Source organism: Saccopteryx bilineata, chromosome 1 (genome assembly GCF_036850765.1).
Source record: "Saccopteryx bilineata isolate mSacBil1 chromosome 1, mSacBil1_pri_phased_curated, whole genome shotgun sequence".
NCBI classification, from domain to species: domain Eukaryota; kingdom Metazoa; phylum Chordata; class Mammalia; order Chiroptera; family Emballonuridae; genus Saccopteryx; species Saccopteryx bilineata.
Genome location: NC_089490.1, coordinates 286,617,598 through 286,641,940, shown reverse-complemented (window position 1 = coordinate 286,641,940; position 24,343 = coordinate 286,617,598). Strand labels below are relative to the sequence as shown.

General features: G+C 32.4%; 1 protein-coding gene across 4 annotated transcripts in view; it reads left to right on the top strand.

Moving 5' to 3' along the window:
• CDH18 (cadherin 18) overlaps window positions 1-24,343 on the top strand; it is a 713,946-nt gene that overhangs the window by 629,426 nt on the left and 60,177 nt on the right. For 3 of the 4 annotated variants that reach the window (XM_066244055.1, XM_066244046.1, XM_066244062.1), the window contains exon 7: window positions 11,987-12,240. In XM_066244055.1, the coding sequence (XP_066100152.1) occupies window positions 11,987-12,240 (254 nt within the window). Of the gene's footprint in view, window positions 1-10,169; window positions 10,196-11,986; window positions 12,241-24,343 lie in introns of those variants that run through there. The other variant, XM_066244072.1, reaches the window with a different exon arrangement.

Below are 24,343 nucleotides of genomic sequence, written 5' to 3'. Positions count from 1 at the left end.
GCCTATATGTTATTATTGTCTTTAAAAAATAGAAAGTTACATTATATTTGCAAAAAATTAGGGTGATAGTGAATGGTTTAATATACACTTGATTTAAAATACAAGTATATATTCTGGAATTAAGGACAAGAAGCTTACCGCTCTGCATGGCCTCAATTAATTCGATGTTGTTTGTGAAAATGAAGGGAAATTCATATATGTGTATGTGTGTGCATATATATATATATAACATTCTTCATTGCATATTGCACACAGAGACAAAATATGTATTTTCAAGATAAAAATTGTTTCATTTGTAGAAAGGGTAAGAATGATATACTAAAAATAATCTTGACAATTAATGAATTTAATTTGTCATTCACTGTCTTCCTCTGATTTTTTTTCTAAGGCAGTCTAAGCTTTTTCTAAGATATATTATTGTTTGCATTCATCTAATTTTTTGATCCCTGAGATTAGCATTATCAATCAGATATTTTATTGCCATGTTTTATGTTGTAAATAATAGTAATTTAAAAACTAAACTATATAACTCAGTGGGTTTTGACCTTTAAGAGGTACTGATCCGATGGCAGGAAAGGATAAAAGTCCGTTAAAACCTGTTTTTTATTAATCTTTAAAGCAGCTCACGTTAGCCAGCAAAGCAGAGCAGCTAATCTTCCCAAAGATCAAAATCAGCAGTGCTCTATAAATCGGCTTGCGAAAGCGTCTGCACATTCCTGTCCATATCATTCCCTCATCAGAAAATTGCCAAGTTAAATTCACCAGTCCGTGGTATGGTACCTTGTAAATACACTTTGATAACTTTCATTCATTGTTAAATGGAGCCTGACTGGGTGGAAAGGAGAAAAAGTGATAAGGATGAATGCACATCAGTGCACTCTATCCTTTGACATAAATCTCTAGCTGGGAATGTGCTTCTTAGCAGTCTGTCGCAGAATCTCTTCTTGGGCTATTTATATAAACTTACACTCCTTATAAAGTTGTTCAGTTTTTTTTTAATTCAAGGCTCCAACCCTATTTGAATTTCAACAATATATTTTGTCATATCACTTTTCTTTTTTAATTCTATTTAATTGCATATACAATGTCAATTGATTTAAACCAAAAAAATTCTAAATTTTTCTTTTGAATCAATGAATGGAGGTGGTAAGATACTTTTGCTGTCAGATGAAATATAAATTTGGTCCTGCCCTTTAAGAGACCTATGACATAATCTCAAGTCTTTAAACCTTCAGTTTTCTTATTTAAGCATTTTAGAAAGTGTTTATTAAAAATAGCTAAAATAAGGTGAAAAGAAACTTTATATTGGGCCTGGATGATAATTACAAAAACACCTCAATATCTACTTTTCTACTTGCCTTCCTTTCTTCCTGTATTTGAACTAGATTTTAAATATAGTTTCCAGACCACTCCATGTGGTTAACTGCCCTTTTTTATTCTGTGTTATCCAACTCGCCGGGAAACACACAGAGAATGAATGATGCTATATTGTGTCACATGCACATGCTATCATTCATGTTTCTTGGTAACCTACTTCCTCTTCCTTCTTTTGTAAAAAAAAAAAAATTCAAACTTTAAGTTAAATACTATCTTTGTAGTGCAATATTTTCAGGTATATTTCAGTCATAAATATCTATCTTTGGATTATCTTTTCTGATTTTCACTAATTTCTTACCGTATAAAACAGAGAAATTCTATATCTCTCTTAAATTTGCTAGGTCTGTTGAGTAGGAAGACCTTATTCTGGTTAATTTACTATGAATACCCTAGTGATTCTCATGAATGTACGTCTACGTATGCCACAAATGTATCCCTGTTTATAATAGTTGGTAAGCATTTTTGTAACCAGGTACTTATATTATTTAATTGTCACACTCTGTATTTTATAAAACTATATTATATTTTATACTACTTCATTTAGCAAATGATCCATTAAAACGGATCATGAGTAAACATAACAAAGTTGTAAAAGTACATTTTAAAAGTCTGAATTAGTCCTAAGAGGAAAAAAAATGTGAAATGTGTTTTACTATAATCATACTAGGTCTATTCCAAATAACCACACTTTTGTTTATTTAAAGAATTGTGTTTATTTGATTTTTCTATTGTTACCTTGCTTGGCATGCATGACACACTAAGAATCAGGATGTTCTTTGCCATAGGATTGTAAAGTTTTAGGCCATGAAATACAAAGAATAAACAAGGCCTCCTAATCCATTGTAAATACACATTCAAGCAACTGAATTAGCATACTCTGTACATAAGAAAAAATAGTTTTCTAACTCTAATGAACCACTTACAACAACTGAATATTCATTGGAGATTTATTTTCAAAAAACTCAGCCAACTTTATATTTTTATTTTATAAGGTTCTTATAACTAAAACTAATTTTTCTGCTTAGCCAGACATTAAGGAGAAGAGTCCAAGTTTCAATTCAAAGAAATCTATTACTGTATGTATAATAACTTCTGACAGAGAACTGCTATTGGACAACTTCTGTTCTTACTCTTCATCTCTAGGCATGGCCATGGGCCTGGAGTGATAGATCAGTTGAAACTACCATAAAGTTAATTGAAGTTAATATATACCTACATTATAAATTAATGCACTAGGTAGAAAAAATGATCTGCTAAAATATCCTCATGAGTATGTGATTTATATCCATAGGTTATTGGTAAGTCTTCCTATATGTGGGTATATATCCACACACATTATATACACACAAATGTACTTGTATTTAATTATATATAAATAATATGTAATACAGAAAAATACTTTATATATGGGTATCTATGTGTATTTGTTATTCAAAATAAAATATTTTTCCCAGTCTTTAAATGAAAGTAAGTGAAATTGTATATTTATTTTATTGATATCCTTGAAATTATATATATTGAATAAATATTACATTTTTCTTCATAAAGAAATTTATATAAGAACACTTTGATAGAGTATAGAAATTGGACCAAAAATTGGTCAAAGAAATCTCCTCTCTTAGTATTTAGGAAAACAAAATTTTAAGACCTTTCTGAACTCCAAAAATAATTGAGTCATAGAACAACTTGGCTTAATGCTATTGTCAGTATCCTTTTATTTATAATGGTTATATAGTTCCAGAGGAGGGATATACTAGTGTGACTTAATGAATAGTAGCAGTGATTAACAAAAACAATTAAAAGTTTCTAATATGTAGAGATGGCAACAACATGATTGATGGGAAAGAAGATAACTCTCTATCATAGTATTAAATGAGTTAATATTGAAGAAAGAAAAGGTATTGTTTTATAAGTTAAAAAGAGCAATGGTATGTAAAAGCAATTACAAAGACTAATGGAATGAAATTAAGAAACTAAAATTTAAGATGAAAATTAAAGTTAACTCATTGAAAGCGAATTATATTAGAATATTGAGCAGTAACTGAAGAAAAAGTAGAGAAGCCCCTCTGACTGGGGAAGTTAAACTACACCAGAATAAGCACTTCTAGGCAGGACATTTCCAACTCGAACCTGAGGTTAAAGACATCATATTTGATACAGAATTATGCATGAAAAGCATGCCATACTTACTAGTTCTGTGAGTTTGCAAATTAAGGGCATTATTAACATATTTAGAATTCTGGTAATAAGAGTTAATAAAATTAGAATTAAAGAAGTGTTCAGTTCACTTTTAATGTTATTATAAATACTTGGAAAGGTGGTACATAAAGTATCTTTTAATAGGTCCACTAAAAATATGTTCCTCTTTAGTCATCAAATTTAAATATTATATTATTGTATTATATTTGTGTGCTAACTGGATTTCAAGCAGTACAGCAGAATACTTGAAAGCACTATTTTAGAGTCCCAATGCCTGAGTTCTAATCCTCAGAATACCACTACCTGTACTAGGCTGTTGCCCTGTGCAAGTTTAATTTTCCCATGCCTTGGTTTCCTCATTTGTAAATGGAAAACGATTATACCTCACAGAGATGTTGTGCTGATTAAATGATTTAATATGTGTTCTTTTAGGTCACAGATAGGCATTAACTATTTATATTTTTTAAATAATATAGAATTTCTCATTCTTTATAAATAAGCCATGTAAGAATACATTTTTATAAACACAGGTTGATTTAAGATTAAGGAAGAACTATGAGTCACCCAGCATGTAGTAGGAATTATGCCAGATACTTGAAATATGAAGATGAATTAGATAACACTCCTTCACTTAGGAAAACTGACTAGACATGAAACATGGTTATATTACATGATATCAAGTGATAATGACATAGTTTCACTTACCATTAAGTAAAAGAAAGAGGGTCAGGGAAATCTTTGTATGGGAGATTACTTATAAGCATGCATGGAGCAATATATAGAAGATACTTAAGACAATAAATGTGAGTTAAAGGCTTTATATCCAACTACATTGTCCTTCAAGTATGGAGATTACAGGTAAGCAATTTTGAACATTACCTATGAGGAGACATTGTCTTGGGGAATATATTATCAAACTAAAGTATCTGTGGGTACTAAGAGGATATGATAGCCAAAACTCTGAGTATAGCAAACAGTGGGACCAGAGTGATGTGTTAAAATGTAAAAAACATGTGTCTTAAAAATGTAGAAACAATACCTTTTATTATAAAAAATAAAGTTACAGGTGAAATAAACTCATTGATTGCTTAATTAGTACTAACTAAAAATAAAATGTTAAACCATAAAGCATACTTAAAAGTGTAAAGATCAAAATAATTCTATTAATATTTAGGGGAAGTGGGAGAAAATAGAAACCCTTTTTAATTATTGCTTAATGGAAGGTGCTAATAATTATTAGTAAAGGAAATATAGGATAAGCATGTTATTACCTTAATTTAAAAGCGTAAACTTTGTCACCAGATCAAAAACATAAACCTTTTTAAATAAAATAAAAATATGTAAAAGAATTTTATGCAACAAAACCAGGAACATGAAAAACAAAAGAAAATAAAGATTAAAATAAAATAACAACATAAATAAAGATGAATGTAAGAAATGTGATAATAATATTCACTGTTATGGAATTCAAACCAAAATCTTAAAAAGGCAAAAGAGACTTTATATTCACAATGTGTACACAAAAACAAAAAAGTAAATATTTATGCAGCATGTTAGACAGCAACAACATTCACAAACCTATATACAAATATTATAATACACAAATACTGTAATACACTAATGTTGTATTACAATATATACAAGGAGCTATGTATAGAACCAGACAAGTAGAAGGAGACTATATTATACTTATTTCAATCCATGACAAATAAAGTGTTTTAAAAATTAGAACAATTTAGACCTGACCTCTCATGGCACAATGGATAAAGCATCAATCAGGAATGCTGAGGTTGCCGTTTTGAAACCCTAGGGTTGCCTGGTTAAGGCACATATGGTAGTTGATGCTTCCTACACTGCCTCCCTTCTCTCATTCTCTCTCTCCTCTCTGAAATGAAATAAGTCTTTAAAAATATTTTTAAATGAGAATAATTTAATAACAATAAAATTACTATGTATTAATCTCTGTATTAAGAAAGTATATCATTTATTTCAAGTACATATGGAATATTTAGCTATATTAACCATATATCGTGTTCAATAAATATCTCAATAAATGCCCCCAAACCAAAATGGTACTGACAAAATGCTCTCGTCCAAATGCATTATAAATAAAAATTAATGAAAATGACCGAGAAAACAGAGAAAAATGAAGCAAAACAAAATCCCTTAACCTGAAAAAATACAACCACAAAAACTTTTTCTTCAATACCATGTAAATTAAAGATAAAATATACAATAAAATTGCAGAATTTCTAGAAAAAATTAATAGTAAATATACATGGAATTTATGAGATATGAAATAAGTACTTCTGAGATACTTATTTTGTATCTTGTAAATATATTTTAGTCTAAATATATTAGAAAATAAAATAATACAATTAAGTAAATTAAGTATATCACCAAAAATAGAAAGGGAAAACAAAGGCAGATAAAAATAATTAAAGACAAAAAGGAGGTTAGAAATCAGAAATATATTAAATTTAAAAACCTTAATTTGCCTGACCAGGTCATCGAGCATTGGACTGGGACACAGAGGACCTAAGTTCAACACCCCAAGGTTGCCAGCTTGAGTGCAGGCTCATCTGATTTGATCAAGGCTTACCAGCTTGAACCTAAGGTCACTCACTGGCTTGAGCAAGGAGTCATTCAGTCTACTGTAGCCCCCTGGTCAAAGCACATATGAGAAAGCAATCAATGAACAACTAAGGTGCCACAATGAAAAACTGATGCTTCTCATTTCTCCCTTCATGTCTGTCTGTCCTTATCTGTCCCTCTCTCTGTCTCTCTGTCTCTGTCACAAATAAACGAACAAATAAAAAGAAAACAAAAATTAATTTTTTTGGAAAGAAAGCAATACAACAAACAATAAAAAATAATAAATAAGCTTTCATCTTATTAAAAATGTGGAAGAAGTAATAGAAATAACTAGCTAGAAAAAACAGAAAGTGTAACAACATTTTCTTAATTCTACACAAGTAAATTTTATGTAAAGAATATTTTTATTAAGTTTACAAAAAGCAACTTCAAAGAAATAGAAAATACATAGAAACTGATTTAATATAAGAAAATGAGAAACTTGTGAAAGAATTGTCTCCAGATACTTCAGATTCACTGATATACTAAGGAAACTCTATCAAACATTAAGGGGCAAATGATCCCAATGCTATTCAAAAATTTCAGTACACTGTAAAGAAAAATCCCATTGTGGGATTTTTTCCTATTAAACTTATTGAAGTGACATTGGTTAATAAGATTATATAGGTTTTAAGTGTACATTGCTATTATATATACATTACTTGTACAATATATTGCATTGTGTGTCCACCACTCAAAGTCAAAATCATCTTTCCTCACTAATCCCCCACACCTTTTTCTTCTTGTAACCACCATGCTGTTGACTGTGTCTATGAGTTTCAGTTTTATTTTACATATGAGTGAAATCATATAGTTCTTAGCTTTTTCTAACTGACTTCTTTCACTTAACATAATATTCCCAAGGTCTATCTATGTTATTCCAAATAGCAGTATTTCATCTTTTCTTATGGCTGAGTAGTATTCCATTGCATGTGTGTGTATAAATACCAGTCTTCTTTAGCCAATCCTCTTTTTTTTTTAAGTTTCTAAGGGTATTTCTTTTTTTTTAAATAAATTTTTATTTTAATGGGGTGACATCAATAAATCAGGGTAGCCAATCTTCTTTTGAAGGACACTTTGGTTGTCTCAATGTCTTGGCCACTATGGATAATGCTGCAATGAACATAGGGGTACATATATTTTGTGAATAAATGTTTTCAAATATTTCAGGTAGATATCCAGGAGAGTGATTGCTGGATTGTATGTTAATTCTATTCTTAATATTTTGAGAAACCTCCAGACTGTTTCTCATGGTGACTGTATCACTCTACATTTCCAACACAGTTATGATGGTTCTTAGTTCTCTATGACCTCTCCAACACTTGTTATTACTTACCTTGTAGATAATAGCCATTCCAACAGCTGCGAAGCTGGTATCTCATTGTACTTTTGATATGCATTCTGCTAATAGCTCTACTGTGTTTTTAAATGAAATAAGTAAAATATATATTAGTATTTAGGGATCCTGTAACAAATTACAACAAACTGGGTGGCTTAAAACATTATCTCTCAGTTCCAAAGGCCAGAAGTTTGAAATCAAGCTAGACATTGGCTAGGATGTGTTTTTCCCCATAACCTCATGAGGATAATCCATTCCTTGATTCTTTCAGCTTCTGATGGCCCCAGACATTCCTTGATTTGTGAGCACATCACTTCAATCTCTGGGAAATATTTAAATTAGAATTATTAATCCAGACTTGCAATTTCTAAGAAGACAAATATGTCATAGTTATTAAATCTTGTTAAATAGAATAAATTATATTCACATTACCAACTCCCATCCTCACATCAAATATCTTGGTGGGACAAAATGTATAGAGTAAATAATGGGGAACAAATCACCAAAGCCTGGAGTCTACTCTTCTTAAGAGTTTTCAAGTAGTTATGAAAGGAGGAATTCTCTCAGATTTTTTCTTTAGCTTCAGTGTCTTAATCAATTATTCAATTTGACTGATTATTGTCAGAATCCACCAAAAAAGATCTAAAAAGCATGGAGAGTTAGCATTATGTAGAATTGGACAAACTCTTATACTCATGAAAAATTCCTTGTTCTATAACCATACTTTTTAAGTTCAAACTATATCTTATTTTATGAAATTCTTTTCTATTTGCTTTTTTAAGGCTAAAAATGCATGTTTTGTGTTTTAAAAATTCTCAGCCATAACATTTTATGTTTCTGTTTTCTGTATCACTAGAATAACCTAGGTAATTTTTTTTCAAATGTTTTCCTTGTAAGATTTTCTCATCAAAATGAGGTATTAGATGCATAGATTTTTCTCATCGTGGCAAACTGTATTTTATAGACTATTTTTTAAGTAAAAAAAAGTGTGTGTGTGTGTGGTACTAAGGAATTTAAAATTCAGAGTTCTAAATAGTTCCCATAAATAGAAAATTACTAGGAAATTACTAAAATATCTATTTAAAATGTATGAATGGTAAGTATTTGGATAACTTTGCCAGACTTACAATAATAGAAAAATAATTATCATAATCTAATTATTGTGTACTATTGTAGTTGTAATACAAAACAAATAAATTAACATAATTAGTATTATGTATACATAATCCTGCAATCACTAAGAATACACAAATGAATATAATTTCTTATCACTTTTTCTAAACTTTTAATTTAGCATGGCCAAGTTTTTTTTATAAATGAGTTTGTTAAAATATTTCCATTTGTATTAATTACCTTCTAAATTTCTGTCACAACCTGAAATAATCCTGTTATTCCTTAGTGGCTGCACATGGGACTCTATCCATCCATATATCAGTCCTGGCAAACAGGTTCTACAAAATGATTGTCCCTGTCTAGAGGTAGTTAAATATATATTAATAATCATAAACATAAAATTATATATTCATATAAATAGCCAGCCTCTTAGCAGTAAGTAGTTTAGTGTTAAGACAAATGACATCTAACTTGCAGAAGGATGTGCAAAAAAATGGAAAATGAGAAGCCTGTTGTATTGGATGCACAGCTTGATAATAATATCTGATAGGTTAGAAGTGGCTAGAATTACCTCAGAAAGTCAGAAAGGCATGAATGCCAACACCAATGAATGAATGGAGATGTATGTTATAAAATTTTGTGTTATGAGGAAAGAATGGTAACCATCCTTAGTAAATAAAATAAATCCTAGTTTGTTTGTTTGTTTTTTAGTGTTAAGGACTCAAACACTCATGTGTATATAGAAGAACCTTAGTCATTATAAAGTCTACATGATGCAGCAGGTTGACCTTAAAAAGGTACATTGATCTTAAACAAATGGTAAACTTGCCAAGGATGTTTTCATCTGAGCCAAGAAGGACCAAATTCATCTACTCAATTCCTGATAGGCAGCCATCTGTACCTTTCTGAAACACATTATTTAAATTTGGATAGGATTTGTTATTTTTGTCAGAGAGAGATTCCCATTTATTAATGTTAAGGAGAGAGGAGTCAAGAAAAGAAAAACATAAGCAATCTGAGTCCTACTAGGAGTTATGCAACTCCCAACCATGATGGATATTAGTTACTTTGGCAATTTATTTCTAATTTAAATTGCCTCAGAAAAAAATGGCTCCCTATTGGTAAATCACAAACTGCAGAATCAATTAAGATTTCTTTAAAATATATACATTTACAATATATAATTTTTACAATTGATAAGTGTATATATATTGTGATCCACATTTGATTATCTGAGATTGTCTATAGCCACACCACCCTGAACATGCCTGATCTCATCTGATCTTGGAAGCTAAGCAAGATCGGGCCTGGTTAGTACTTGGATGGGAGATTATCTGAGATTTTAGAATTTTTTTATTTTTACTTTGTCTTGTAAAATATGAGAGTGGCATAGTCTTACACATGTCCCCATGACCTGAGAAGTTTTCTAGGTTCTAGTTTCTTAATATCTAGTTTGGAAATTAAACATTTATTTTTCTTTTTATGCAATACCAATCTCTGGGAAATCCAATTATCCAAGGCAATTCAGAAGAGGTAAGGAAAATAATCATCAGTAAGACTGATCTTTCTAATTTATAGAATTCCTTTAGGATATCATTTGTAATCAGCTTTTCCTTAGATCTTAGGGTAAAAGAAAATATCTAAGTTCCTCCATAGAGAATGATCAATCTTTGACATTGCCAAAAAAAAAAATAATAACTTCAAGAATGAAACAAACTAATGCAAAATCAGTCACATATTAAGGATGAAAAAAATTATCTTCTTCACATAAATAATAATAAGAAAATGAGCATCAGTAGATAACTTTACTAGGCTCAGATTAAATTCTGGACTCTGGATCACCTCCAAGAACATCATAATGGAGACTTTTGACAATGGGGTCAATTTTCTAAACTCATAAATCTGAGCTGACTTTAGGTCACAGAGCATATTATGTGCATCATGTTTAACATTTCCCAAACATTCAGTTCTTATCTGCAAAGGTGCTTCTTATTACAACTATTACCTAGCTGCTTACATTCACCTAGGTTTGTATTTTTATTATTAACTTTTATAGTAACCAGTCTTACAGCATTAAATATATTGTAGTAAATGTATGTTTACTATTTTATATCCTACACTAGATGATAGATTCCTTGAGTCAAAACACCATATAGACCTTATTTATTACAGCATATTAAGTCAAATTTATAATTCTTGACATGTATTACTAATAGAATACAAATAAACATTGGTTGGACAATTAAAAAAATACTAAAAAGAGTATAAGATTACTAAAGACTCAAAGCTAAAAAAATAAATGGAACAACCTGACCATGCAGTGGCACGGTGAATAGAGTGTCAGACAGGAATGCGGAGGACCCAGGTTTGAAACCTCAAAGTGCCAGCTTCAGTGCGGGCTTATCCAATTTGAGTAAGGCTCACCAGCTTGCGCCCAAGGTCGCTGGCTTGAGCAAGGGGTCACTCGGTCTGCTATAGCCTCCCAGTCAAGGCACATATGAGAAAGCAATCACTGAACAACTAAGGTCCCACAATGAAGAATTGATGCTTTTCATCTCTCTACCTTCCTATCTGCCCTTATCTGTCTCTCTCTGTCTCCCTGTCTCTGTCATAATAAATAAACAAACAAATAAATAAAATCAACAAAAGACAATAATTTAAAGCACAAACTTGATTATACCATAATACAATAAATTTAAAAAACACATGCAATGCTATCAGCATTACAAGAGATTATAAATTAAAAGCAATTAAATAACAAAAATGTAATTCAAAACTGTATAAAATTTTTGCTAAAATTCTAAGAAAATATCACTAAATTGAAAACTTAAAAGTTTCTTAGATTTTAAAATATGAAACAAAGTTTAAAACCAACAGGTAAAAATAAGATGATGATAGATAAAAATCAATGATATGAGATAAATGTTTTCAATGCAAAAATAATCTACTTTATTTTAAAATTTAAACAAATTAGTTGCAATTGTTATTACAATTAATAATGTAGTTAAGTGAAGAGACAGAAAAAAGTTACTGGAGACTAAGAAAGAGAGCCTCCAAAAAGAATTCTTTTTTTGCCTGTGGGAAATATTTTTTGGTGCCTAGTTATTATCATCATATTTATGACTGTGAAATATTACAACTGATTTCAGACTTGAGTTTCAATGATTTCTGCCTGTGATATTTTTAAGGAAAACATCATAGTTTGTTTTAAAAGATAATAGATGGAATTAAGTCTATTCATATTTGCTTGTTTTAAAAAAAATTTTTTAAAGCTTATTTGAAAGTAATAGCTGCAATAATATTGAAAATCTTATTTCCCCACAGCCACTGAACTATGAGAAAAAGAAGTTCTACACACTCAACATAGAAGGAGCAAATACACATCTTGATTTTCGCTTCTCTCACTTGGGTCCTTTTAAAGATGCTACAATGCTGAAGATCATTGTTGGGGATGTAGATGAACCACCACTATTTTCCATGCCTTCCTACATCATGGAAGTCTATGAAAATGCCAAGGTTGGAACTATTGTTGGCACAGTTTTGGCACAAGATCCTGACAGTGCTAATAGCTTAGTAAGGTATGGTATGCTTCAAAATCTTAGACATATAAATATTTTTATTTCCTCACAGTAATTTGAAATTTATGCAATATTTAAATGATGTTATTTCCAAGTTATTTTTCTATTAATACAATTAAATTTTAATATTGGGTTTTTTAATTGAATAATATAGTAGATGGGTTTCTGTCAAATTATAAATATTGTCCCTGGCTGTTAGGCTCTGTGGTAGAGCATTGGCCTGGTGTGTGGATGTGTCAGGTTTAATTCCCAGTCAGGGCACACAAGAGAAGTAACCATCTGCTTCTCCTTCACTACCTTTCTCCCTTTTCTCTATTTCTCTCTTCCCCTCCTACAGCCATGGCTCAGTTGGAGCAAGTTGTCTCTGGGTGCTGAGGATGGCTCCATGGCCTTGCCTCAGGCACTGAAATAGCTCGGTTGCCAAGCAACATAGCAACTGGTCCCAGATGAGCAGAACATTTCCCCATAGGGGGCTTGCTGGGTGGATCCAGATTAGAGAGCATATGGGAGGGAGTCTGTCTCTCTGCTTCTCTGCTTCTTACTTTAGAAAAAGAAAAAAAAAGTGAATATATGTGGCTATCTCTATGAGTATATCAATGATCACACATTAATTCTTGCCACTTGACTCAATAGACATGATCATAATTGATTGACTTTTTGGAAATATTTAATCACAAAGTAGAGAAATCTTGATCCCTTAGTTGTAGGAAATACAGATACAGTGCAAAAATGAAGGATTTCCTAATAATGCTTTTCTAACTCTAGTTTTGTCACAATAGTTATGTGTTTTTAGGAAATCAGCTTTCCTTACCTATACAAGAAGAAAACTACTATCTGTTTCTTAGTTATTGTGAGAAAGCAGGAGCAATGTGCATAAAAAGTTTTCTGCATCTAGTAGTCACTCAGTAAATGTCAACTTGTCCAAGGCTATCTAGACTGCTGACTTAGAGATCAGACTCGAAGACAGACCACTGTGGGAATTCTGGAATCTTGACTGATGGGCTGTATGATTTCATACATTCATTTTACCTTGGAATGTAAACTACAGATATATGAACAAGGAATAATAATGCTGCATAAATATGTTGTTAGAATTAAATTAGATTGCTATGAAGCACTTAGCATAGTCAGTAAATGTTCAGTAAATATTTTAATATGTTTGTATGTCATGCAGTGGAGATAATTAAAATTCACCTTACAAAATCAGAATTTTTTATCTCAATTATGAGAAAATGAAAGACTGCGTATATCTAGAAGACTCCTTAGTAACCTTGAATTTATACTCTTGGGTAATCAATCCTAAGGTCCTATAAAGTTTGAAATTCTTAATGAATCTGTCTGCTTTTCACATCTTTATTCTGACTCCCCTGAGTTCTCTATTTTAACAAAAGCTAATATATTAAACATTTCCCTTGGTGCTACCTAATGTTTGTAAAGGCTCTCAATTTCTTTTTATGTAAGCATGATTGTTTCAGCTTAAAAAAAAAAGGATGTCCACAATACCAATGCATGGAGAGAAACAATGTTCTGTGCACAATAGAGAGTTCAACAGTCCTGCTTCATCTGTGAGTGCAGAAGGAGTACCCTGTCGATTGCTAACCCTCTGTTACATGGAGAGCAAGAACTGAACACTGATTGGTTGGGCAGATTATACAAAATAATATACATACACCCCCATTATAGAAAGTAATCTGTAATTAAGGGAATGGAAGTAGCAGTCAATTAGTTTTCCAACCAGAAGAGAATCCACTGTACTTCAGCATTGCATAGAATGATACATTTTAATGACATGTTAGAGAATTAACAGTCAGCATAATTTGTCTAATTGTATTAAAAATTATAACATATAAAGGATATTTGCAAGTGTGGCTAACTATTTTTACCGAAAGGAACCACCAGGTTTGAAAGTAAAAATATTTCTTGCTGTTAGTTTGTTATAAAGTATTTGATAAACACTGGTAAGACTGTCTTTTGAATACTAAAATAATAATGATGTAGTCTGTACCTTTTAGTTAAAAGAGATGGGAGGTATATTCAGTTTTAATAGTGATATTCAAAGCACCTATTATATGCAGATATTACAATAGTTCTCATAATAAAGAAATTAACACATGCATACAGAGTAGCAGCAGCTTCAAGTCCAGTGAAGCAATTAAGTTGAAAAAAAATGCACTCTTTGATTATGATGGTAAAGATATGTAAATAGCCCTGGCCAGTTAGCTTAGCTGGTTTGAGAGTATTCCCAACATGCCAAGGTTGTGGATTTGATCCCCGGTCAAGGCACTTTCATGAATCAACCAACAAATGCGTGAATGAGTGGAAAAACAGATCAATGTTCCTCTCTTTCTCTCTCTCCCTTCCTCTCTCACTTCCTTCCTCTCTCTCCCTCTCTAAAACTAATTTTTTAAAAATTTAAAAAAGTATAAAGATATGCATGGAAAAACACGTGCACAAAATCTTCCAGACAGAATAAATTGAAGTTTGAATTGAAGTTCAAACACAGGGTAAGGATGAGACAGGCAAAGAATAATGAAAGGAAATGCAGTTTTGTGCACTTGAGGTGCTTAGGTTATGTATATGAGTAAGGCAAGGTCTGAGATTGTGGAGAAAAGCTAGAGAGAGACCTTGAAAAAGCTCTGTGCTGACATCTGTGAAATTTCTCCTGGCAACAACATCAATTATTGTTGGGGAGAGAAGAAGGAACTGATGAAAATGAACAATTATGTATATAATCAAAGTGATAATGCAATTCAAAATAAATAATAAAGGATTTTTAAATTACTATGAAGAGTGCCACGTATGTGCCAAAAGGGTAGACCAAAGGAGGAAGAACTAAGGACAGGGACAAACTTCATTCAATGTTGCTCTGTAGATGCCAACAGACTCAAAACATCCACTCCATATAGAATAGTGATTCTCACCCAGCAGTAAAGTTTTTCTCACTTGGAGACATTTGACAAATGTCTGAAGACATGTTTGGTTGCCACAAATAGCAGAGGAATCCTAGTTAGCATGATGTGCGGGTAGAAGCCAGAGATGGTGCTCACAACAAAGAATGATCTGGTACAAGTGTTTGTAGAGCTGAGGCTGAGAAACCCTAATACAGAATAAACCACCATGGCTGGTACATTACTAATACTGGAGCACTGATTATACTCATGGAAAGAGATTCTCAGAAAGGTGTTTTTGGAAACTGCCTGTCAGCATGTGTGTTTCACATACATGCATAGTCATGCAATATTTCAATGTATACATTTTATTTAATAAGATAAATTCTATAAAATTGTCTTGCATGATATTATTAATTGCCTCAGTAATTGCTCCATATTATTGGAAGCATTAATTGAACACCCATTTGTTAAATACATTCTCCCAGTTGTTGGAATGCAAAGATAATTGGTGTATTGTCTCCAAATGCTAATATTGAGAAGCACAAATCCATTAGCATATGCATTATTTTTTGTGCTTTGTTTTGGTTAGAAAACTAAAATGAAGCCTTCTAAAGTTGCTTTAATATAATTAGACCCCATACCTGTCATTTCTGGGTAGAGTTTACATAATATTTATTCTTGATTTTAATAAAAATGTGTCATTCACATGGGCCTTCAGATGCAAACAGTGATTAAAAAACAGAGAACATTAACAAACACAAAGGAAGCCTTATACTTCCACCTTTCTCAGGGACCAAACATTTGTACTAATTAAGGAAAAGCACATTGAAAATATGAAGCTTGCAATGTGCCCTGAAATGCAATTAACTCCAAGTTTTCAGAATTCATAATGAAAGGGAGTTTGAGTTTTACAGGCTATTGTGAAAAGCTTCCTGCCTTCAGCTTTTTGTATTTCAATTTTCTAAATTATTTGTAAGACTCTCAGATTTCTAAGAGCATACCTGTCTAGCTTTTTTCTCTTTCAACTCAAAATAAGAATATGCAATTGGCAGCAATATAATCACCACCTTTTTAAAAAGTAAAAACAGAACGAGGGTATTTACCTGTGATGAAGAAACCCTTGGTTTAAACAGGCTGCACTCACTTGTTGGCACACTGCAAAGAGAATTCAGAATCTCCCGAGTAGCTCCTGAGAGATGAGCAATCTTATGTTAGGCATGAGAAGCTAGAGAGCTTTCTGGACTTGTGATCTTATATCAAGTGACTATTGAATATAGTGACCATTTATGGCTTGCTATCTGTGAGCTAGCGACTTTATATATCATGCCAAAAACCTTTGGAAGAACCCTAAAGAGTCAGTATTATTAGTTGCACTTCACATATGAAGAAGCTAAGACTCAAGAAATTAAATAAGGCCCTGTCTGGTTGGCTCAGTGATAGAATATCGACCCAGCATGTGGAAGTCCTGGGTTTGATTTCCATTCAGGGCACACGGGAGAAGTGACCATCTCCTTTTCCATCCCTCCCCCTCCTGCTTTGCTCTCTCTCTTTTTCTTGTTTTCCCACAGCCATGGCTTGATTGATTCAAGCACATTGGCCCTGGGCACTGAGGATGGCTCCATGTAGCCTCTGCCTCAGACACTAAAAATGGTCAGAGTATTGGCCCCAAATGGGGGTTGCCAGGTGGATCCTGGTCAGGCACATGCAGGAGTCTGTCTCTCTACCTCCCCTTCTCGCAATTAAAAAAAAAAAGTAATTAAATAATTTGGTTAAGTTTATGCAGTGATGAAATGTCACATCCAGAATTTAATTCCAGTTTTTGTTTGCTTGTTTTGCATTTTTCTGAAGTTGGAAACTGGGAGGCAGTCAGACAGATTCCCGCATGTGCCCAACCGGGATCCACCCGGCATGCCCACCAGGGGGCGCTGCTCTGCCCATCTGGGGCGTTGCTCTGTTGCAACCAGAGCCATTCTAGTGCCTGAGGCAGAGGCCATGGAGCCATCCTCAGTGCCCGGGCCAACTTTTTGCTCCAATGGAGCCTTGGCTGCAGGAGAGGAAGGGAGAGACAGAGAGTAAGGAGAGGAGGAGGGGTGGAGAAGCAGATGGGCACTTCTCCTGTGTGCCCTGGCCAGGAATCGAACCCGGGACTCCTGCACGCCAGGCCGACACTCTACCACTGAGCAGTTTTGCTTTACTCCAAAATCCCTGTTTGTTTTTAAAAACAGATTATCAGGCCTCATATATTTTAACAACAACAACTAATAATAATAATTTTCATAAACAATTGTATATAGAGAAGTCAAATATCACAAAGTAGGAAACAGATGATGTTTTACTTGGTCAGAAAGCCTACCTGAAGTCTGCTATTTGGATGCATTTCATACACTGGGAAAAAGAGATGCAAAAAAGAGCCAAGTTATTTTTTATCTACAACATATGGTAGTAAATACAATACTGTTAAGACATACCGTACTTGATTTAGTACTCTGATTTATAATCTGGATTTAACTATACATTTACTTATTGTTACCATTTTTAATGTTTTCTTTGCATAATAACTTTAAAGCAGTCAGCAGAAAATAACAAATAATGTGCTTAATTATTTCAAATGTGATGCTAATTAGGAAGCAATAGCCCATTTATATGCGAACATAAAAATATAATTTGATTAGAGTTGAAAATATTTGACAAATAAAAAAACTTTCTAAAATATTACTTAGAAATAGAATAGTGGCAGAAAGTTAGTAATGTTTATTCAGTGTATTTTGAGTTTAACTGCAGCCTCAGTGAGCTTATGTCCCCTGCTTAATCATTGCATCCTTCTCTGTGTGTTTGTTTTTCTAGTGTCTCTGAAATTTTCACATAGCTCATGATGAGATGAGAGTTAGGAGAACTTTATCAACGTTGAATGTTATCACAGCATAATACAGAGATATTTCAGAATAACGATAAGGTTTTATTCCAAACTTGAAGAATAAAAAAATAAAAATAAAAAAAAAATAAAAAAAAAAAAAGGAGATGATTAAGAAGGTTTAAATGCTGGATTCAAACATCTGAAAAGAAAGGCAAAAAATGACCAGAAACTGATTCAAAATATATTCATGTTAAAGATACCATCTAATATATGAGATTTATTCAATAGAACAAACTTGCTTATAAAAGTAGAGCTTAGCCTGACCTGTGGTGGCACAGTGGATAAGAGCCAACGTGTAACTCTGAGGTCACCGGTTTGAAAACCTGGGCTTGCCTGGTCAAGGCACATATGGAAATTGATGCTTCGTGCTCCTCCCCCCTTCTCTCTCTCTCTCTCTCTCTCTCTCTCTCTTTCTCTTTCTCTCCTTTCTAAAATGAATAAGTAAAAATTAAATCTAAAAACATCTCAAAATATAGATCTTATCAAAAATTCAGTTCAGCCTAATTGGTACCTTCACGGCCATACAAAGGAGGTAACTCATCAGAGATGTTTAATACTAATAGAGTAAAGATAGAGAAAGGAGACTCCTGCTTAAAACTGAACATCTTTATCTAAAACTTGTTTTGCAATTGCATTGCCTACCATATAGCCAAGTCAGTGTGTTTAGATTAACTAAGGATTTTACAGCAAAAGTTCACACAGATATGACATTTGAGAATATAAAGAGACCTAAAGGTGACTGAGACAACCCTGTTCTGACACAGATGAAGTTATCTGTAAACTGAGGGCCCAATGACTGGCTCCAGGTCACACAGCTACTTATTCATAGAGATTAAATATGAATATGATCGCTTTCCATGCTTTAATAAAAATACAGAAGACCTGTAATTTTTTTTCCATTTTTTGGCTCGAATTTATCTAACAGTAAGTTTCCCAAATCACGGTCTTGACCCCAGGAAGAGAATCTGTTTCCCGGGCAAGCTAGTGTAACTAACTCCTTTAACCCTGGAATAAATAGCTAAGGACATTCTGTTGGCCTACTGACTGGAGACTAAACATTTTAATAGCTTTCATGTGAACTTTTTAAAAAAAATGTCTTAAATTGTTCGATAACATTTCCAGAACTCAGGGTGATTAGAACGCATGATAATTTAGTAACTTAGACACATAAATTGATGGGGAAAAATCATTTCTCATACAGGGATTTTATTCCTATTAGATAATTTCATTACATTGGATTGTTTAGGTTCAGAAAATAAAGAGCTTTTCAATATATCTATGTGCTCTGTGTGCTGCCCATTTTATGAAACATACTACAATGTTTATTAAGTGACAAAATCCTTATGTTTAATTTTTTAGAAAGATTATTTTCTGCATACATGACGTGGGATAAATTGTATCCCAAAAATTAACAAAAGAAACCTTAAATTTTGTAATGAATTTAAGCTATACTGCAGGATATGATTTTGTTGTTGTTGTTAAATTAAAGACAAGGCCAAGTTGTTGAAGTATCCCACAGGGTGTATATTGATTAAACTTAATTCTACCTATTAATCAAGTTCAATCAAACTTATGAAAACAGCTGTTTGGGAGACACAATGTCAAATAAGTTTGCTTTATCACTCATGTTTTGTCTCTGCAAGTATCTAAGGTGTGACAACTGAGAGAGCTATCCTATACTTTCAATCAACTTGTGTTTTTCCCAGTAAGTCACTGTAAAAATAAATAGTTTTTCATTACATGTTTTCAGTTAATTTTTTATAATGAAATAGACAAACTATAATCAAAATAATAAATATGTATGAGTACTGAAATTTTGTTATTGAAGAGAAAAATAACTTTTCCAATGGAACTTTAACATGTTTAATAATTTCCTTGAATCTATGCCTATGTAATCAAAGTGAAATTAAGTGACAAATGATGAACTGAGTAATTTGTTTAAAGTAGCTTCTTTTGAAGAAAATATTTGAACAAAGTAATCACTATTAAGAGTGACTGTTTGCTATCATCATAACTTGTTTGCCTATTTGTTGGCCCATATATTCTAATTTGAATAATGAAATTCACCTTATTTCAATATATAATGCTTTTTCTTTTCACTTTTCTCATTGAATTAATAAAAGCATATTTATTCTCTGAGCATCAAGTATATATATTAGTTTGCAAATACTTTTTTTTATTTGCTTACTTGTTCCCTTAACTAAATCTATGCCTAAATAATTCTCATGTTTTGCTGTTTGGTGTATTTTTAGTGTTATTTCCTTGCTTGTGTTTCTCAAAAATTTTTTTGAATGACTATATACAGCCTCAAATATTGTCTACTTATTTTTAAAAGGAGCTTATATATATATATATATATATATAATACACATAGATAATATATATATATAATACACATAGATAATATTTCAATCTCTTGCACTAACTCCTTGATGTTGGATAACATTCTCCATCACTCTGTACCTCAGCTTTCTCCTCTGTAAAATGGGGCTATAAATAGTAATGATCTTCTACATTTGTTTTGAATATATAATTAACTAACGTTTAAAAAACACATAAGTTACTATGCAGTACATTGTAAATGTTCCAGAGCTGTTAGCTTTTATCACCTCTTACTAGATTGCTTTTGTAAATAACTAATATATATGTATATAAGGGTTTCCCTAGTCTCACATGTCACTTCTGTGAAGTCTGTTTTAAGGAGGAAAGTAGAATTGGAAGAATATCTTTAAATATCCAGTCATATAATTCTAGCTTCAACTTATACTGGTGTATTTGTGAAAGCTATAGACTATAAAATGTTCTCAAAACTCTAATTTTACAGATTTCACCATTATTTCCAATTTAAGACCTGTATCACCTATGCAGATGATTACTAGATATTATACTTACTGAATGTTCTTCAAAATATTGAATTAAGCCTGACCAGGCAGTGGCGCAGTGGATGGAGCATTAGACTGGGATGCGGAGGACCCAGGTTTGAGACCCCAAGGTTGCCAGCTTGAACATGGGCTCATCTGGTTTGAGCAAAGCTCACCAGCTTGGACCCAAGGTCACTGGCTTGAGCAAGGGGTTACTTGGTCTGCTGAAGGCCCTCGGTCAAGGCACATATGAGAAAGCAGTCAATGAACAACTAAGGTGTCACAACGAAAAACTGATGATTGATGCTTCTCATCTCTCCCCATTCCTGTCTGTCTGTCCTTGTCTGTCCCTCTCTCTGACTCTCTGTAAAAATAAAATAAAATAAATTAAATTAATATTATCATTTGCAAAAAAACCCACAAATATAGATAAGTTCATAAAGTATTAAGATGTGTTTCTTTTTGAAGGTTTGAAGGTTTGTTAAAGGAAATAAATGGATTTTCTTATGAATATTATTTGGCAGTTACCTACTGGGAATATTGTCATCAATTTTTTATTGTTTAATAAACAGCTTAATGGAGCCATGTCATGTATTAATTTTAAATAGTTAGCATTCAATTTTTCTACAATTAATCTTCTAATATAGTTTCAAATATTTTCTTTTTTCTAACATTTATTTTTTCCTTTTTCTGAGTTTTTATTTATATAGCTAGGCAAAAATCCAAGGGTAGTTAAGCAGAACTATTTAGTTCTCCTTGAGTTGAAATTCAATTGCAACTCTCTGAATAAGCCTCTTTGGATCTGAACATAGCTGATATCTAGCCCTTATGTTGTAGATTACTCAAGGGTGTAAGTTTGCCAAGAAAATTAAGAATTAAATAGCATGGGTCTGGGTACACATGCCTAACATTATGCCTACTGTTATAAAAAATATTTAAACATAGGTTTTTTTTTTTAATTTAAATAAAAATGTTTATTCTAAAATCACTTAACTACTAATACTAGCACTTATTTTAGAGAGTTCTTTGTAAAGTGTCAAAAAGAGTGGGGATTACTCTGATAAAGAAGTTACTCATTTTCAGATTTTTAATTTAGCTCGCAAACAGAAAAAATCCCCATTTTCTTTCAGACTAAGAGTTCTGAAGTGGTCAGATCTAAAATAGGGTATGTTTAGCCAGATTTCATAGAGGTTTAGCGATTGAAACGCACATTCTGGGTTTTACAGATAGTCACTGCAGGAAATAATACTTTTCACTTTCAAGTCCAACTTTCAGAATCAGAAAATTCTGTTCTCTAGAACAGTGGTCCCCAACCCCCAGGCCACGGACCAGTACCGGTCCACAGCGAAAGAATAAATAACTTACATTATTTCTATTTTATTTATATTTAATTCTGAACAATGTTTTATTTTTTAAAAATGACCAGATTCCCTCTGTTACATCTAAGACTCACTCTTGACGCTTGTCTCGTAAGTTCGACAATTATATTTAAAAATACCACCGTTTTTACGCCAGTCGCATAATTTTATTTTGTGCATTTATCCATCCCACCCTAAAGACTGGTTCGTGAAAATATTTTCTGACATTAAATCGGTCTGTGGCCCAAAAAAGGTTGGGGACCACTGAGTACCCTCAAATAGAAGGTTTCTTGAAGACAGGTTAATAGTAACTAACTTTAGATAACTACGGGGTGGGCAAAATTAGGTTTACAGTTGTGAGTAAACGAAACATAGTTTATTCTGTATTATTATTTATTATTATTAATCTATTTTGCCCATCCCTGTATAATAAGCAGATTGCTAACTGATTACATTTTAGAAGATAATATCCTTTTCATTCAACAAGACTTCTCACTTCTCCTAAGCAGTTTAGTCCTCATCAGTTTAGCATTGAGCCTCTGGGTTACAGATATTGGAATTTGTGTTTGTTTTTTTGTTTGCTTTTGTAATGTGACCTCCTGTCAAAGAAAGTAAATTAATTTCAGTGTGCCATGCCCTAATGTTTTGGAAAGCCTAATGACATATTGCTTTCAAACTATTCTATAGTGCCTGAATCTGATGTCTCTTCTATGAAACAAACTTGCCTTATACTGCCTGTTTATATTGTTTTTTTCATGTTGAACTTCCTTCAATTAACATGTAGTTATAATTGGATCAATGTACAACAGTCAATTTCTTGTTTTGATAACACAGTTAAAAGTGATATCATTCTGTCCTTTTTTAAGTGCTAGTTTTACTAAATGAGCTCCTAGATTTTAGTGGGATGCTCTACAGTCTCAATCTGCATGCTAATATTAATACTTTCTACCATGTTTCAGTGTGTGTATTTGGTTGTTATAAGGTTTCTTCCTTAGCAATATGCTCTTCCTATCTTGTTAACACATTATGTATGGGTTTGTAATTATACTCTATTCCAGAAAGTAAGATGAATTTTGTGATATTGCCATCCTTACAATTACATCTTCAATACATTATTTATGCTGAAATAGAAGTGCCTCTGTTACTTGGAAGTACTTTTCTTTGTGCTCTGGAACCCAATCCTACTCAACTTTTTAGATATTTCACTCTTTCAAAATAATCATTTCCTTAAAGAAAGACAGTGCTGAATATTTCTTTTAAGAGAGAAGAATTAATTTGTTGAACTCACTTCTCTGAAGACATAAGGCAACATTTTTCTGATCTTTATTTCTGGTAATAATTTCCGACAAAGTATCATGACTCATGGGTTTCATATATACACATTCAAAATACTACTCTTGAATCCCCTGTAATAAAACTCACATCCTTTCATAGTACATTGAAACTTCTCAAGTTAACCGATCATGTCCATCCTGCCAAATCCAATCAATCTTTACCAGCCTCACTAAACAAAACTCATCATTGCTTCCCAAGTACACCACTTCTTTCTTCGCTTCTCTACCTCCTCACTCTCCCAGACTCCCTCCTTCTTTGGGCTGTTTCTCTCCTTCTAGTATTTTTTTATATAGATGCTGGGCTGCTTTAGATGAAAAAGGTTGGATACTGTAGTACTCAAACCTCTCTCTTCCTTTCTTCTTACAAGTCTCTCCCAAATGAGACTATACTGTTCCCATATCCTTAGTTAGGCTAATATATAATATCTCAAGTTTATATTTCCTGTTCAGAAAGCACACTGGAACTCTACACCCAAATCTAATTCCCTACTTTTTATTACTCATGCTTATCTAACTGACATCTAAAGCAAAGTGTGTCAAAATGATTGATTTCTCACCCAAAGAGAGTTATTTTCCCCTTGCCTCTTAATCCAGCTCAGTAAATGGTCTAATCAATTACATGGTAGACCAAACACACACACGCAACACATGCAAACTGTGTTATTTGTAATTTCTACCCTTTATTAATAGCACTTCAACAAAGTTTTATTGGTTGTATCTGATATTTGGCATTATTTCATACACT